The sequence below is a fragment of the Protopterus annectens genome, chromosome 7.part1, assembly GCF_019279795.1.
Source record: "Protopterus annectens isolate FY-2018-M chromosome 7.part1, PAN1.0, whole genome shotgun sequence".
NCBI lineage: Eukaryota > Metazoa > Chordata > Ceratodontiformes > Protopteridae > Protopterus > Protopterus annectens.
The window spans coordinates 231,143,981-231,157,792 of record NC_056740.1 but is presented as its reverse complement, the minus strand read 5'-3'; the positions used below and the strand labels follow the sequence as shown (position 1 = coordinate 231,157,792).

The following is a 13,812-nucleotide window of genomic DNA, read 5'->3' as shown; positions in this document are numbered from 1 at the left end:
CATCTGGAGTGTTTCTCCCTGGGCCTTCCCTGAAAACTGGCTTTGTTCCAAGTCGGACTTTCTCAGTAAACAAATGTAAAAATTAAAATAAAAAAATTACCTCTTCTATCCATTCAGCATCTCTGTTAAGTTCCACAGGGTCTTCATAAATATTTCTCCAAAATGTGCCCCTTTCTCGCTCTCTCTTTTGTTTTTTTTTTTTGTGTTTCTATTCCTTTTGCTTGGCTTCCCAATTCTTTATAAAACTTTTAGGATCATCAATGAATTCCTTATTTTGCAATTTTCCTTTATATTTATCTGCATATCTTCTAAAATGTTTTTATGCCCTTGCTGATATCTTTAGTTTATTATTTGTAATACTCCTGGTATGTTCCAACTACATGTTGCTTTTATCACATTTAATTTTTTTATTGATCTGTTCCTTCTTCTTTATTCTTCTAACAGTGACACTTCTTGTCTTAATTGCTTTACAGTTTTCTCTATTCGATACTTTCATGATGGCTTTTAATTTCTTCCCTTCCGTTCCCTTACTGCCCTGCATTTTTGTAGTAAGGCTTATTAATTTAGCTGCATGGTAATGTATCCTATTTACTTCTGTTATATTGCATGAATTTCTGTTACTGACTACTATGTTCATTTGTTTTATCCGACTTCTAACATTTTGGGTTTTGACTTTCTGTAATCTAATTCTTTCATCAGTCTTAACACATCTATCTCTATTAAATCAAGCAACCCTTCCCTTAGATCATTTGGTTCTGAACTGAGGACACATCCTTTATTCTCAGTTTTCTGCAGGCATTTTACAGAAAGTTCCAGAACATCTTCCTGCGAAGACTAGTTGCAAGAATACGGCAGTCATGCATTAATGAACACTTCTCATATAAAATCTAGCACTACTCTTATTCCAACATATCTGAACTACATGGGCTGTCTGTGCATCTATGTGCCAGCCTGATAGCTCTTCATATTTCATCACTTTGATAAAAAGGCATATTTAACACTGAGGAAAGGACTGTTGGATCTTCTTGAATCTTATTCTGTAGCAGTTCAAATTTCTCATCATCTTGATGAGGGATTTCTGATTAAGTGACTGACTCTGCAACTCTGTACTTTCATGTTTCCTATACATCTCTGTACTGTTCATTCTAACCGGCTGCATCATTTCTTTCTGCTGCTTTTGTCTTTTCTTTACTAGATAAAGATCTGGGATCTTCTGATTTACTAATCTTGGCAGTTTCTGGTTGCTCTCCTTCCCACAACTGGAGAATTCTGGACAAGTGTCTATCATTAGAAGAAAAAAAAACTCTGCCGATTCTTTTCCATCATCTCTGTTGAGTCTGGAAAAGCAAGTAAGATGAAATGGGTAGCTTAATATTTAGTCTTCTGCCTATCAACAATTTAGCTGTTAAGATATTAAGTCCCTGCAACAGAGTACTGTTATCCTAAATGCCAGAGCTAGTTCTTTTTTGTTTTCTATCATACCTACACTGTCTGAATAGTTATATCTATCCACTCAAAGCAGGAACCGGTGTACTTACAGTTATGTGTATAAACCCTAAACTTGTTATTATGTTTTTAATCTTGGATCATATACACCATCTTGTATGAGAACTTCAGTTCATCTACCAGACTGACACACTTATAGCACCCAAATTAATTACTTTAGTGCGCTTAAAATAATTATCTATATAAATGTGTTGCTTTGTGTGGACTCTGCTCCATACCTCTCAAACTCTTATCACAAGAATCTGGACAAAGCCTAAAATAATGGTGGGACAACAGCCCCAAAATACAGACAGATGTTAATTACTGATCTTGTACACTTAGAAAGTTGCTAGATTTTGGTGTTAGCATGCATTTTCTGAAGAATATGAAGCCTGAAACTCAAGGAAATGTCATTATTTAATGTGCAATACTCAGTGATTTACCAGAAAACCATAATATTTATGAGGAACAGGACAAAAATATGAGGCAAACATCTGGACTTTTGAGAGGTATGCTCCACTGTCCTTCAATTTCTGGAAACACTGCATTATTTACCTATCAACATTTTCTCTGATAAACTGTCATAGTTCATGTGTTCATAGATTAGTACTAAGCTAACTGCCCTTGCAAGCCATTTTAAGCCTAGCCAATTATCCCTTGTGAGATTCAAACACTGCACTTTGTGTTTGTAAGGCAAACACCTTAACCATTAGGCCACCCATGGTAAAAAGTGCACACATACATCTTTGCATCACTTCTGTGCTCACACTCAAGCACTACATTACAGCTTTTCCAAAGTAACCTCTGGTGTAGAGAGATAAGTATGATCTAGGTGACCCAAGTTCAATTAGTGACTCAAGCACCTGATTACATTCACTATATAATCTATGCATACAACTATGGTGGCTTGCTGACCTCCACCTCCCATGACCCAGCAGGAGAATTATGTTCAATAATAACTCTCACTTATACATGGATTGAAGTGGTATAGGGCTCATGGGGAATGCTGCACCACATTGGAAGAACAACTTCAACTTGGTCATGGAGTAGCAATTAAAGAATCTTCAATTCTTCTTGTATCAGATCCTCATTTTGCTCTGACAAACATGCTGTACTCACAGTACGTGCTACAGAATTCCTTCCCTGGTCCATATTTCACTTTAGTGTCATACTGCTGGAAGATTGGATGACATCTTCTGCAAACTTGGAAGTACTTTATATGGGTTTAAGATCAGTCTGTATGAAAATGTTTTTGCCATTAAGTATATTCATGAGATTTCTCATGTCCATGCACTCCTGTTAACAGCTACAGTTCTGTTTGAGCTCATCACTTCTGTGCATTTGTAAATAACCTCTATTCAGCAAGTAACTGGCCTATTCTTCTGTAACATCACAACTCCTATACCATTCTGAATGGCATCTATAGGCAATACAAATTATTTAAATAACAACAATCTACATTTAAATATTTTACTAATTTCTTGAGCACCTGAAAACATCACTATCACGCTACATTTTTTTCTAACAGCTAAGAAGCAGTTCTCTCGGACATGTTGCATACATACTATGTAAAATACTGCATCGTTCCTAGAAATCTCATTATTACCTGCTTGCGTTCTTGCTTTGGGATCTACACTACTGGTCTAAGTTCGGCTTCAGTCCCTCTGTTAGCAAATGGCCTATATATTTCAATCCTCACACTTACCTTACAGCTGTTTTTATATTTAATATTTTTTGTCTCTATTCTATAAATGTTATCAGACATACAATCTTTTTGTGTCTGAATATGCACTACCATATAATCAATGTTCACAACACCTTCTAAGCCTTTATTTACTTGTGCAACACATCTCTGAAATACCCTCAGTGCTGACGAAGTAACAAATGAAACTCACAGATCTGTACCTTCCTACTGTGTTAAACATAGCCAAGCCAGCCTCAAGCTTTCTGTATGTAGGATTTATCTTCCAGAATTCCTAGTTTGCATTGATTACTGAAAATAACTATTTATAAGACTATACACTAAGGAGTTTGGTGGTGATTACAAAACCATTTTAGAAGTCAGGGAATGCTTATGGCAAATACGACTGGACGCAAGTAGTGCACCTGGCATCAATAACACCCTATCTCTAGCATGTATATTGAAATATAAGGCAGCTTATGTCTAACAAATATCTAAGAGACAAAAACAAAAGAGTATTCTTGACTTTCAGTCAGAGGTACGAGATACATGTGCTCACATGTAGATTGTTGTACTACATACTTTGTTTTTATTCTTTATTTATATAAATATTTCTTTACATATTTACATTTTTTTAATTAAATATGTTTTAAATGTATGTTTTGAGTTTAGGTATTGAAATAATATTTGTTACGTTATTATTTACTGAACATTTGGTGTTTATACAAAAAGATTCTTTACTACAACTACACTAATGACAGTTAAGGGTTAAAACAAAAAGTTTAAAGGATAGATTTATTGTAACCAATTATGTGTTAACTGAAATGTGTATTTAAAGGCTGGGAAAAACTGACTCTGAAGATGCCCTACATGAGTGAAAGCGCTTAGTCAGTCATTTGGTATATTTAAATAAAGTCTTGGTGGTTTTACCTTGGTATCACCAGTGTATTCTATTAGCATCTATATGTTTTCTTGTTTTAACTCAAAAACATGCACATTCTTTGAACATTATTGCAAAGTTGCATTACAAAAAGATCTGATAATTTCCTTCTACAAAGCTGATTAAATATTGAAAACAACTTCTTCATGTGCATTAAATCACATTTAATACAAAATAGGTCCTGGGTCTTCTCCTGTTTGGTATCTACTTCTCTGAAGTCCAGGCCAACACGAAGGGACTCTGACAAAGTTCGCAGATGATTGCAAGTTGAGAGCTATTATTAACTCCCCGAGTTATGTTGCAAGTTGGGAGCTATTAACTCCCCGAGTGATGTTGACATCCTACAGAAAGACCTCACTGAGAGCAACGACTGGTTGTCAGAACCATGGCCTAAAGCTCAATGCCAAAAAATGTGTCGTCATCCCCTTCGGGAAAAACCCGGTTCCCATGAATTACCACATTGATGGTAGTCCACTGAACACAAAAGGCGTTTATAAGAGAACTGGGAACACAGGTTGACAGCAACCTCTATTTTGACCACCACATTGCCATTGTGGTCAGAAAGTCCTATGTGGCACATCTCATTACTAAGGGTTTTGCATCCAGTAAGAAAAAGGTCATGGTCTCCCTCTACTCTTCCCTCATTAGGCCAATCATTGAGTACAATGCCCATTTGGCATGTACCTCACTAAACATCTGTAACAACTGGAGAGGCCACAAAAGTACCTCACAAACAGGATCCTAGGCCTTAAACATTTGCCCTATATATAGACTCAAAAAAACCTCAAACTATTCTGTACCTCATATCACCTACTTAGAGGCGATCTCTGCTGGACTTACAAAGTCATATCTGACCCAGCTCTGTTAGAAATGCTACATCTAAAGAAATCCCAATCCCTCCGCACCACACGCTCCAGAGACCTCAAACTCATTACCACAATCAAGAGAACATGCTGGAGGGACAGGTTCATAACCCAGTGACTGCCCATGCTATGGAATAGACTTCCCATACATGTCAAGCAGAGCACCTCACTGGCCCTCTTCAAGAGAAATCTTGATGAGTGGATGGAAAATAGAAAATTCACCCCAGGGATCACTCCAGTGGCTTTACTCGAAAGAGGCACTGGGAACTAAAGTCGGGTGGCACGATGCCAGGGTAATCCAATGGGCTAGGCTTGTAAAAGCCCCAGGGCCATTAGCCTAGAACACATCTATGAACCTATGAACAACATATTTCCTGTGTATTGCATGGCTTGCTTTATCATCAACATAAAAAGCAAAAGACTAATAAAGGCACCAATGTAATGGAAAGAAAAGCTTTATTAAAAGTTTTAAAAAACACTTAGCATTTTCGCCTGATCAGAGATGATGCCTCATTGAGTGAGGGGGACAAACTGATCAGAGAGTGAAGGGGCAAAAGCACCAAGAGTTTTTTTTAAATCTTTCCTTTTATTAAAGATTTTCTGTTACATTAGTGCCTTTATTAGTCTTTTTTTTAATTTTGGACAGTGCTGTTTGGCACTTGTCCGGTTGCAGTGGTTACCAGTTTCTATTTAATGTCAGTGTTATACTTCACATTTCTTTTATACATTATTTGACCGACATTTTATCTCAGTCTTCTAATGTCTTCAGTTAATTCATTAAACTGTGTACTTGCAATTCCATTTGCTCTGCATGTATACCTAGCCTACACTTTATTGAGGCATGCTTAAAAGTGGATCATTATTAAGGATTTTAGATGATTTGTTTAACTGGAGTTTGTTGCACTGTCCAAGATAGCAGTGCATTTTTCTCATTTTCCCTACTGTAGTGAGACCAAGGAATTGATATATTTCAGTTAAGTGGGGGGAGCAGTTCCTCCAAATGGTAGATGCAGGGGCCACCCCTGCAAAAAGAAAAGTTTTGTTTTTCAAGTTACACTTTTTGATCTTGGGGGAAAAAAAGTTGATAAAGTGAGATTGTAATTGTCCAACAAATGTTGGGAAACCATTTGGCATACATCCACAGAGTTCAGTAAAAGTCAGATCTGCTAACCATTTTATACTAAAAAAATTATCTGTCCCTTGCTGATTAATTATGTAACACAATGATCACAGTCTTTGGCTTGACTCCTTAACAAGACAACATAAACATCTATATCTACCAGTGACCCTAGTTCTTTATAAAGGACAAATGGCAACTTTTTTCTAAGCTCACAATTCCTGAATCTGTCTTTCCCTTTACTTTAAGGAGGAAAATACTTTAAAGAGGGAAAAGTATTGTCCTGAAGTCTTCTTCCTTTGCAAGATGCTGAAATATGACGTGCTGCTCCTTTTCAGGATTCATGGCTATTTTCCTGGCAGTGAGAAATAAAACAGATCCACAGCTTCCAATTGTTCAACTGCCTTACAGATACAGAATTCCAAGTGGTTGCAACTGGATTTTTTTCCACGATAGACAAAATACTTAGACCTTTTCCAAAGATTCCTGGATATTACAAGGCCACAGAGTCTCATAATCATTCATGAATTGCCAGCACACACTCCTTTCTCCAGAAGGATCTTACTGGTCAAACCTGGAGTAAATTTGTGGACACCTATCAAGTTATCTAGTTTTTTTGTTTTAAGGAAGAACTTGAGTTGCACTGCTTAACATGCAGGGGACGTTTATTCCAGAGGTTTGGGAGACGCTAGGTTATAAAACTCTCTCTCCATTAGGTTTTATTTGTCTGGTGGTAAAGACTTAGGTCCATAGTTCAAGTATTGGTGGAGATACAGAACTTGCACAGAAACAGGAGGTCCAGGATAACACGGTCTCTAATGGCACAGTAAGCAAGACAGAAATCTCTCCTCAACAGTTTGTAAGACACTGAATAAAGTGATAGAGCTTCCAGCCTCTCTCGGCAACTCAGGAACTTTAGGCTTGTCATCTTTTTGGTTAGAAGCCTTTAGGGTCTTTCTAATGCTGGATATGTTTTGTGAGATGCCAATTCATTCTGGATGGTTTGTGTGTTATAGGATAACTTAGCAACCCTCTATTTCCAGTCTTCTGAAGATCTTGTTAGCTAGTGGTATTCGCTCTCTGCTGGAAGATCTAAGAAGTAAATACCAAAAAGTAGAGATCCCAGCACAGAGTCTATAGGAGTACTGTTAGTCATTTATGTACTTTCTGATGAATCACTGGCAACTTCCACTGTGTGGGTTCTGTCTTGCAGCCTGTTTACCATCCATCTTACCACATATGCATCAATTTTTTAAAACTTTAACCTTTGTATGATGCCAGCATGGGAAATTATGTCAGAAACATCTTAACTAGGTAAAGATATGCTGCATGCAGTGCACAACCACAATCTACAGCCTCCATAATCCCTTCAAAGTGATCTACCCTGATTAAAAAGATGGGTTTTGTCCTTCAAACAAGCAAACGGCTGGGGGTCTTGTCTAAACAGAGTTTTTATATCACAGTTAATATGGTCAATTACAAACACATTCCATATCTTTGCATGAGGCTAGTAAAGCTGATAGGTATGTAATCACCCACATCAGTTGCAAGGCCACTCTAATGGAGAGCCATTGTCGCTACTGTTCAACACTCATCAAGTCCAAATCCGGTAGTTCAACTTACAGTAAGTTACACAGTTTAAGGAGTGTGTCTGATTACCTACACTATTAATTAAGCAACAAAGTATATTATCAGGTCCCACGGAGGAAATATTGTTGGCCTTGGTTCACACTTTTGGTAAATTAACTTTAGAGATAACTGGGGGTGGGGGTTAGGAACTTAAGACACTTTGTGGCTTTGAATAGAAGTCTTAGTGTGAAGTTGACACTAAATTTGTCACAACCATATCAGCAATTTCAGTTGGATTCTACTAGCAAGCCACATTATGAATAAGTTCTGAGCAATGTAGGGTACTGCATTTTATGCTATAACTGAAATTTTATTAAAAAAAATGTCTAAAGAAATGAAAATTATGTTTCTGAACATTCACGCCTCAAAGTCTGAAAATAAACTTGGGCATTTCTGTTATATTAAGCTGCTCACAAATGACACAGTGAGTAGTATATTTGTTTTAAGAAGACATTACTTCCATCTCTCATTTTCTTTTAGAAAGCACAAATCCTAAAATATCATTGATCTGTCATCAAAAACAAAGGGAGAAATCAACACACTTCAGATCGGAAAGGATTACTCAGCAAATAAGACTATAAAGCCCTGATTATGATATATTTATACAATATCAAAACAGGTTTATTAAAATGCTGACTGAAGTACAAATCATACATAATGGTTGGTTTCAAGCATACCTTTCAACCTCAAAGCAAAAAATCTGGACAAAGCCTACAATAATTTGGGGGGGGGGGGGGGGGCAAAAGCCAAGTTGATAGAATATCAAGTTTTGTCTGAACGTGCATTTTCTGGGACATAAAGTCTTCAATCCTCAGATATTTGCCTAGAAAAACTCATTTTACGAGGAACATAAAAATCTTGGACATTCTCAGAAAATCTGGACAGCTGAGAGGCACATTTTCCAGAATTATTTTCAGAAATAATCCTATACAAGTTTTCAAAGGCAATGTATACCAGAAACAGAAAAAGACTGGGGGCAGGGCAACCGCTAATCTGCCAGCAAAATGAAAAGCGAAGACAATTTAAAAGATAAACTTGTTAAAAAGTGAAACTTGCCACAACTTCTATGTCTCGTTAACACAGCGTGAATGGCAAGAGAGTATCTTAAAATTACATGATCACATTCCTCTATAATTAGTTCTAATACTAGCATTTGACACAGTAGCTGATCAATACACTATACCGACCTGTATGTATTTGGCAAAATAAACAATTGCTCTGTAGTTGCATCACATCTTTTATATTTACTACTCACCTGTTTGTTGCAGAAACTGCAGCCCCTCTGATTCCACCACAGGTTTGCGGTCTAATATTTTATCATCCTCCTCCATCTCCATTTTCATTTAGTTGTTCAACTTACAGTCTACTAAAGAGAAACCATGTACAGCCATCAGTGCATTGTCATTACTATAAGGCCCTCAACATCCAAACGCCATCATCACTACCGGGTTCTACAGCCTTACGGGATTGGTAGAGACCTATTTCTGACGTGTCACTGGGCTCTCAGCAGTTTCTTAAGAACGATACACGCCCACAAAACTAAAAACCCGCCCCATGTAGCTGTAAAGAAAGGTTTGAGAAAAATAGTTATTACAAATGGCACATTTTACAATAATTATGTATTACATTGAGTATTTTGTTGAACATTACGTGTTTCGTAAAACAAAAACTAATCCTAGCGCCCCCCGGAAAAAAAATGGAATTTTCGCTGATGATAATGCAAGTTGGTTATTTTCATCCTCTTAGCTCAAGAAATCTGAACAAGGCCAAAAGGGCGGATTTTAAATATTGCTTTTATAAACTTAAGCAGTTAGTAGATTAACAGGTTTTGCATTATATTGCCCGTTCTGAAAGAAAGAAGTTTGAAACTCATGTGCTGTGCATTATTATTTAGTGACGTCAGACCTCAATGACTAGGGTTACCACCTGTCCCACTTTGAGAGGGACAGTCCCTCTTTGGGCAGTTGTGTCCTGACAAAAAATATTAAAAAGGCAAATGTCCTGAGATTGTAGGACATAATTATGTCCCATATTTTATGTAATAGTTGCATAAAATAGTTATTTATTTATCTAAAATACCTAAATGTTACAAGAAACATAATAAGCAACTAAACTGCTACAAGAATAAGCTTTTATTTAGGAAAAAAAGTTAAGTTCTATCCTTTGTACTGACCGTGGGTATGTGTCGGCCATTTGAAAAGGTGGCAACCCTATCAATGACTTGCCAGACAACCACAGATTTTATGAGGAACGGACCAAAATTATGAAGCAAAAATCTGGACATTCTGCGAAAATCTGGAGACAATTGAGAGGTATGACTGGGAAACCGTGTTTCTATCTTTTAACTGTTAGTGTATCTGATAACTCACCTATTAAATGAAAACGTGAATTAATTCAACTCTACATTCCTAAATAGATTCACCCCGGTCTTAAGAGAATAAAAAAAAAACAGGTCTGGCTTTTTGAGAGACAAAGACAAAAAGTTGAAAAAAGTGGCTAGAAAATAAAGACCCATCTTACCTTCTGAAGTTCAAACAACTAAGAAACTAAGTAAAGAAAGTGGTCGTCAAAGATAAAAAAGCATTACCTAAAACTTCAGAATGACCAAAAGCTAAACCCAAAACAATCTGGAACTCCATTACAGCATTTCTAAGTCCAGGCACAAAAAGCAACCCTAGTCCACACCCTGAAAAAAAACCCAAAGATTTAACCACTACAATTTTCACTTTATCGACAATGTAGCACGCATTACTACTACTTTTCCCCAATTCCATAGCAACTCAAACCCTTCAATTCCTTCAAAACTATCTCCTTGCTCTCCCTCTACTCTACCCAAACTACTTCCATATTTACTTTTAAACCCATTCCTTTTACCACAATAAAAAAATACTTATCAAGCTCAAACCTTGCTCCTGCACTCCCAACAACCTACCTGCACATTTCCTAAAAATAGCAGCTGAAGCTATTGCCCACCCAATTGTTATACTCCTAAATAGAGCCATTCTTTAATCTTATGTCCCTTTAATATTGAAAAAAGGATTTATTCTTCCTCTTCATAAAGGTTGCAACAAAACTGATATCTCAAACTTCAGACCAATAGCCATTCTCTCACCCATCTCAAAAATCTTGGAAAGATGCATACATACTCAAATACTAAACCATCTAACTCAAAACCAAGTTCATGCTTTTCACCCCATGAAGAATACTTATGTAAATAAGGGCAATTTCACCATACTTTCCTAAAATAACACCACAATTGAAGTAGTTTCTCACACAAAAAAATTAGGAGTAATAGTTAATGAGCAGCTCACCGTTACCCTCTCCTTGTTCAGCCTGGTAAGTGGAACGTCAGTGTGTCTGACTATAGAGTCACCTATTACTAGTGTATCAGGCATGGTGTTTGGCCTTAAGGGCTGTGATTGTTTGACACACTGATTTATTGAAGTATGTGATGCATGTGTTATGTTTTGAGGTGGTGGATTTTTGGGTGTCTGCTTTGGGAGCCTCTGTTGTTTTGGTAAGTTTTTTGTTAGAGCCTCTGAGTATGTCTTTGTGTTTTTATGTGTTTGGTTTGCAGTTGTGGTAGGTCTATGTGGGACTGGGTTTGGTGTGTGTGTGGTTACCTTCTCCTCCTGTCTTGTCTTGCCAGTCCTGAGTTGAGAGAGTTCAGCCTCCAGTTTGGCTATATAGTTGCATCTCTCACATATATTTGTGTTTGTTGGGAGGAGGAGAGGGTTGTCTGTGTACATGAGACAATTGTAGCATTGTCTCAAGATTCCCAGATTAACCAGCTGAACCAGAGAGGATGCCAGCAATCTACCACTCAACATGCTAGAATATTATAAGGGAGTGCTGTGCCTTTAAGGGAAGTGGGTACTCACAGGGAAGGTAGGTGGATGTAGTGCTTAATTTAGTTAGCGAGTGCTTACTTAGAAGAGAGGTTTTGAGAACAAGTGCTAGGCTTATAATAAAGCAATTAGACTAGATTAATATAAGAGTAGAGCTTTCTTAAGGGAAAATTTGAAGAGCAGACTTGTCGGAGCCAGAAAAAGTTTAACCTTGTTTAACCGGCGCTGCGCTATCCGCACAACCACACAAAGCTGTGCAAATGCGGATTTTAAACAGGGAACTTCAAAAGAGCTAGAAATGGTCCAAAACAACCAATTACTACAAGCTCTTGTGCTGAGGTCACTCCTTCAGGGACAGATAGGCTGCTCAAGGCTCCCCACTCCCACTGGTGAGCAAAGAAACTTCCTTCTATCCAAGTAAGGCAATGGACACCACAGCCCAGAATACAGCAAAGCCTGTATACTGGTCTAAACTAGTCGAGGAGAGGCGAGAAAACAAGGATTTTTTTGTTTTTTTTTTTGTTTTTGAGATAGAAAGCACACAGAAATGCAGGAAACAGTAATAAATCAGTTACACAGGTTAGCACACTTTAGTGGGCAGCCTCAACAGTTAAATTAACAAACAAACAAACAACTTTCAACCAATTTTCGACTAAATGAAACTTTAAGTGCAGATAATATATAATGCAACAAACAGTTAAAAAAACAGTTTAAGCTTGTTCAAGGTAAGCAAGGGAAGGTATTTCAGGTAAAAAACAGCAAAAAATACTTAAATCAGGAAAGTAGTCACTTTTCTCAGTTCTCTGCTGCTAGGACCACTCTGCAGGACCACGAGGAGCTGTTGCTGAGTAGTATAGCCAGAAAAAAAATGCTCAGAGGCGGATTTTAAACAGGGAACTTCAAAAGAGCTAGAAATGGTCCAAAACAACCAATTACTACAAGCACTTGTGCTGAGGTCACTCCTTCAGGGACAGATAGGCTGTTCAAGGCTCCCCACTCCCACTGGTGAGCAAAGAAACTTCCTTCTATCCAAGTAAGGCAATGGACACCACAGGAACTACACCACAGCCCAGAATACAGCAAAGCCTGTATACTAGTCGAGGAGAGGCGGGGAAAAAAAGGATATTTTTTGGGGGTTTTTTTGTTTTTGAGATAGAAAGCACACAGAAATGCAGGAAACAATAATAAATCAGTTACACAGGCTAGCACACTTTAGTGGGCAGCCTCAACAGTTAAATTAACAAACAAACAAACAACTTTCGACCAATTTTTAACTAAATTAAACTTTAAGTGCAGATACTATATAATGCAACAAACAGTTAAAAAAACAGTTTAAGTTTGTTCGAGGTAAGCAAAAGAAGGTATTTCAGGTAAAAAATAGCAAAAAATGAAATTTGCTTTACACATTCACCATACCATCAGCAAAACTCACCAAAAGCTAGGACTCCTCTATAGGCATTAATCCTTCCTCAATCCCACCACAAAACAAGTTCTAGCCTCCACTTACCTACTACCCTCTGTCCTGTATGGTGCTCCTCTGCTAACCAACCTATACTCCTCTCTAATATCTAAACTCGAGTCTTGCTACAACAAAATCACCAAATTTGCTACAAATACCCAACACCTTACCCATCATTGTTCTACTCTTCGGTCTCTGAACTGGCTTGAATTTCCTTACTATCTTTCCTACCTATAACTAATCATAGCACATAAATGTATCTGTAAACCATCAGACTGCCCTGCTCTTAACCTAATATTCAGTTCCTACCATCCAAATAGACCTTTCAGATCAAGGAATCAGCACCTTCAGACAGTTCTAAAACCTAAGCTGCCAGCTGGTCAACTTCTCTACCCCTATTCTGTAGCCAACGCACGGAATGCCCTGCCAATTACTATCAGAATTTGCCAAAGGCTTAATGCTTTCAAAACCTCATTAAAAGGCTACCCATCTTCCACCTGGATTTGCACCTGTACCCCTCTCAAAACCTAACCTCCTCTGCTGAATACAGACCTGAAGTATAATCTTTTACTTTAAATCAAGATAATCTGTTACATCTTACTGTTCATACAGTCAGATACAACCATGAAATTTAGTCATTCTTGGTACAGATGTTCCTGTATACCTTTGTCATTCTTGTTATTTCATCTGTTATGTATCCAAACATATATATGTACCCAATGATGTATTTACTTAAAACTGCTGCTACTTTTGCATTGTTCTTAATACCCTCTGCTGTATTCACTTAAAA

The 13,812-nt window shown here is 37.5% G+C and overlaps 1 protein-coding gene across 1 annotated transcript in view; it reads right to left on the bottom strand.

Annotated features, from left to right (window-relative positions):
• SELENOS (selenoprotein S) overlaps nt 1-9,206 on the bottom strand; it is a 352,333-nt gene extending 343,127 nt beyond the window's left edge. Inside the window, exon 1 of the mRNA XM_044078683.1 lies at nt 8,971-9,206. Within this exon, the coding sequence (XP_043934618.1) occupies nt 8,971-9,058 (88 nt within the window). The 5' untranslated portion in view covers nt 9,059-9,206. The remainder of the gene's footprint in view (nt 1-8,970) is intronic.
• Nucleotides 9,207-13,812: the final 4,606 nt, after the last annotated feature.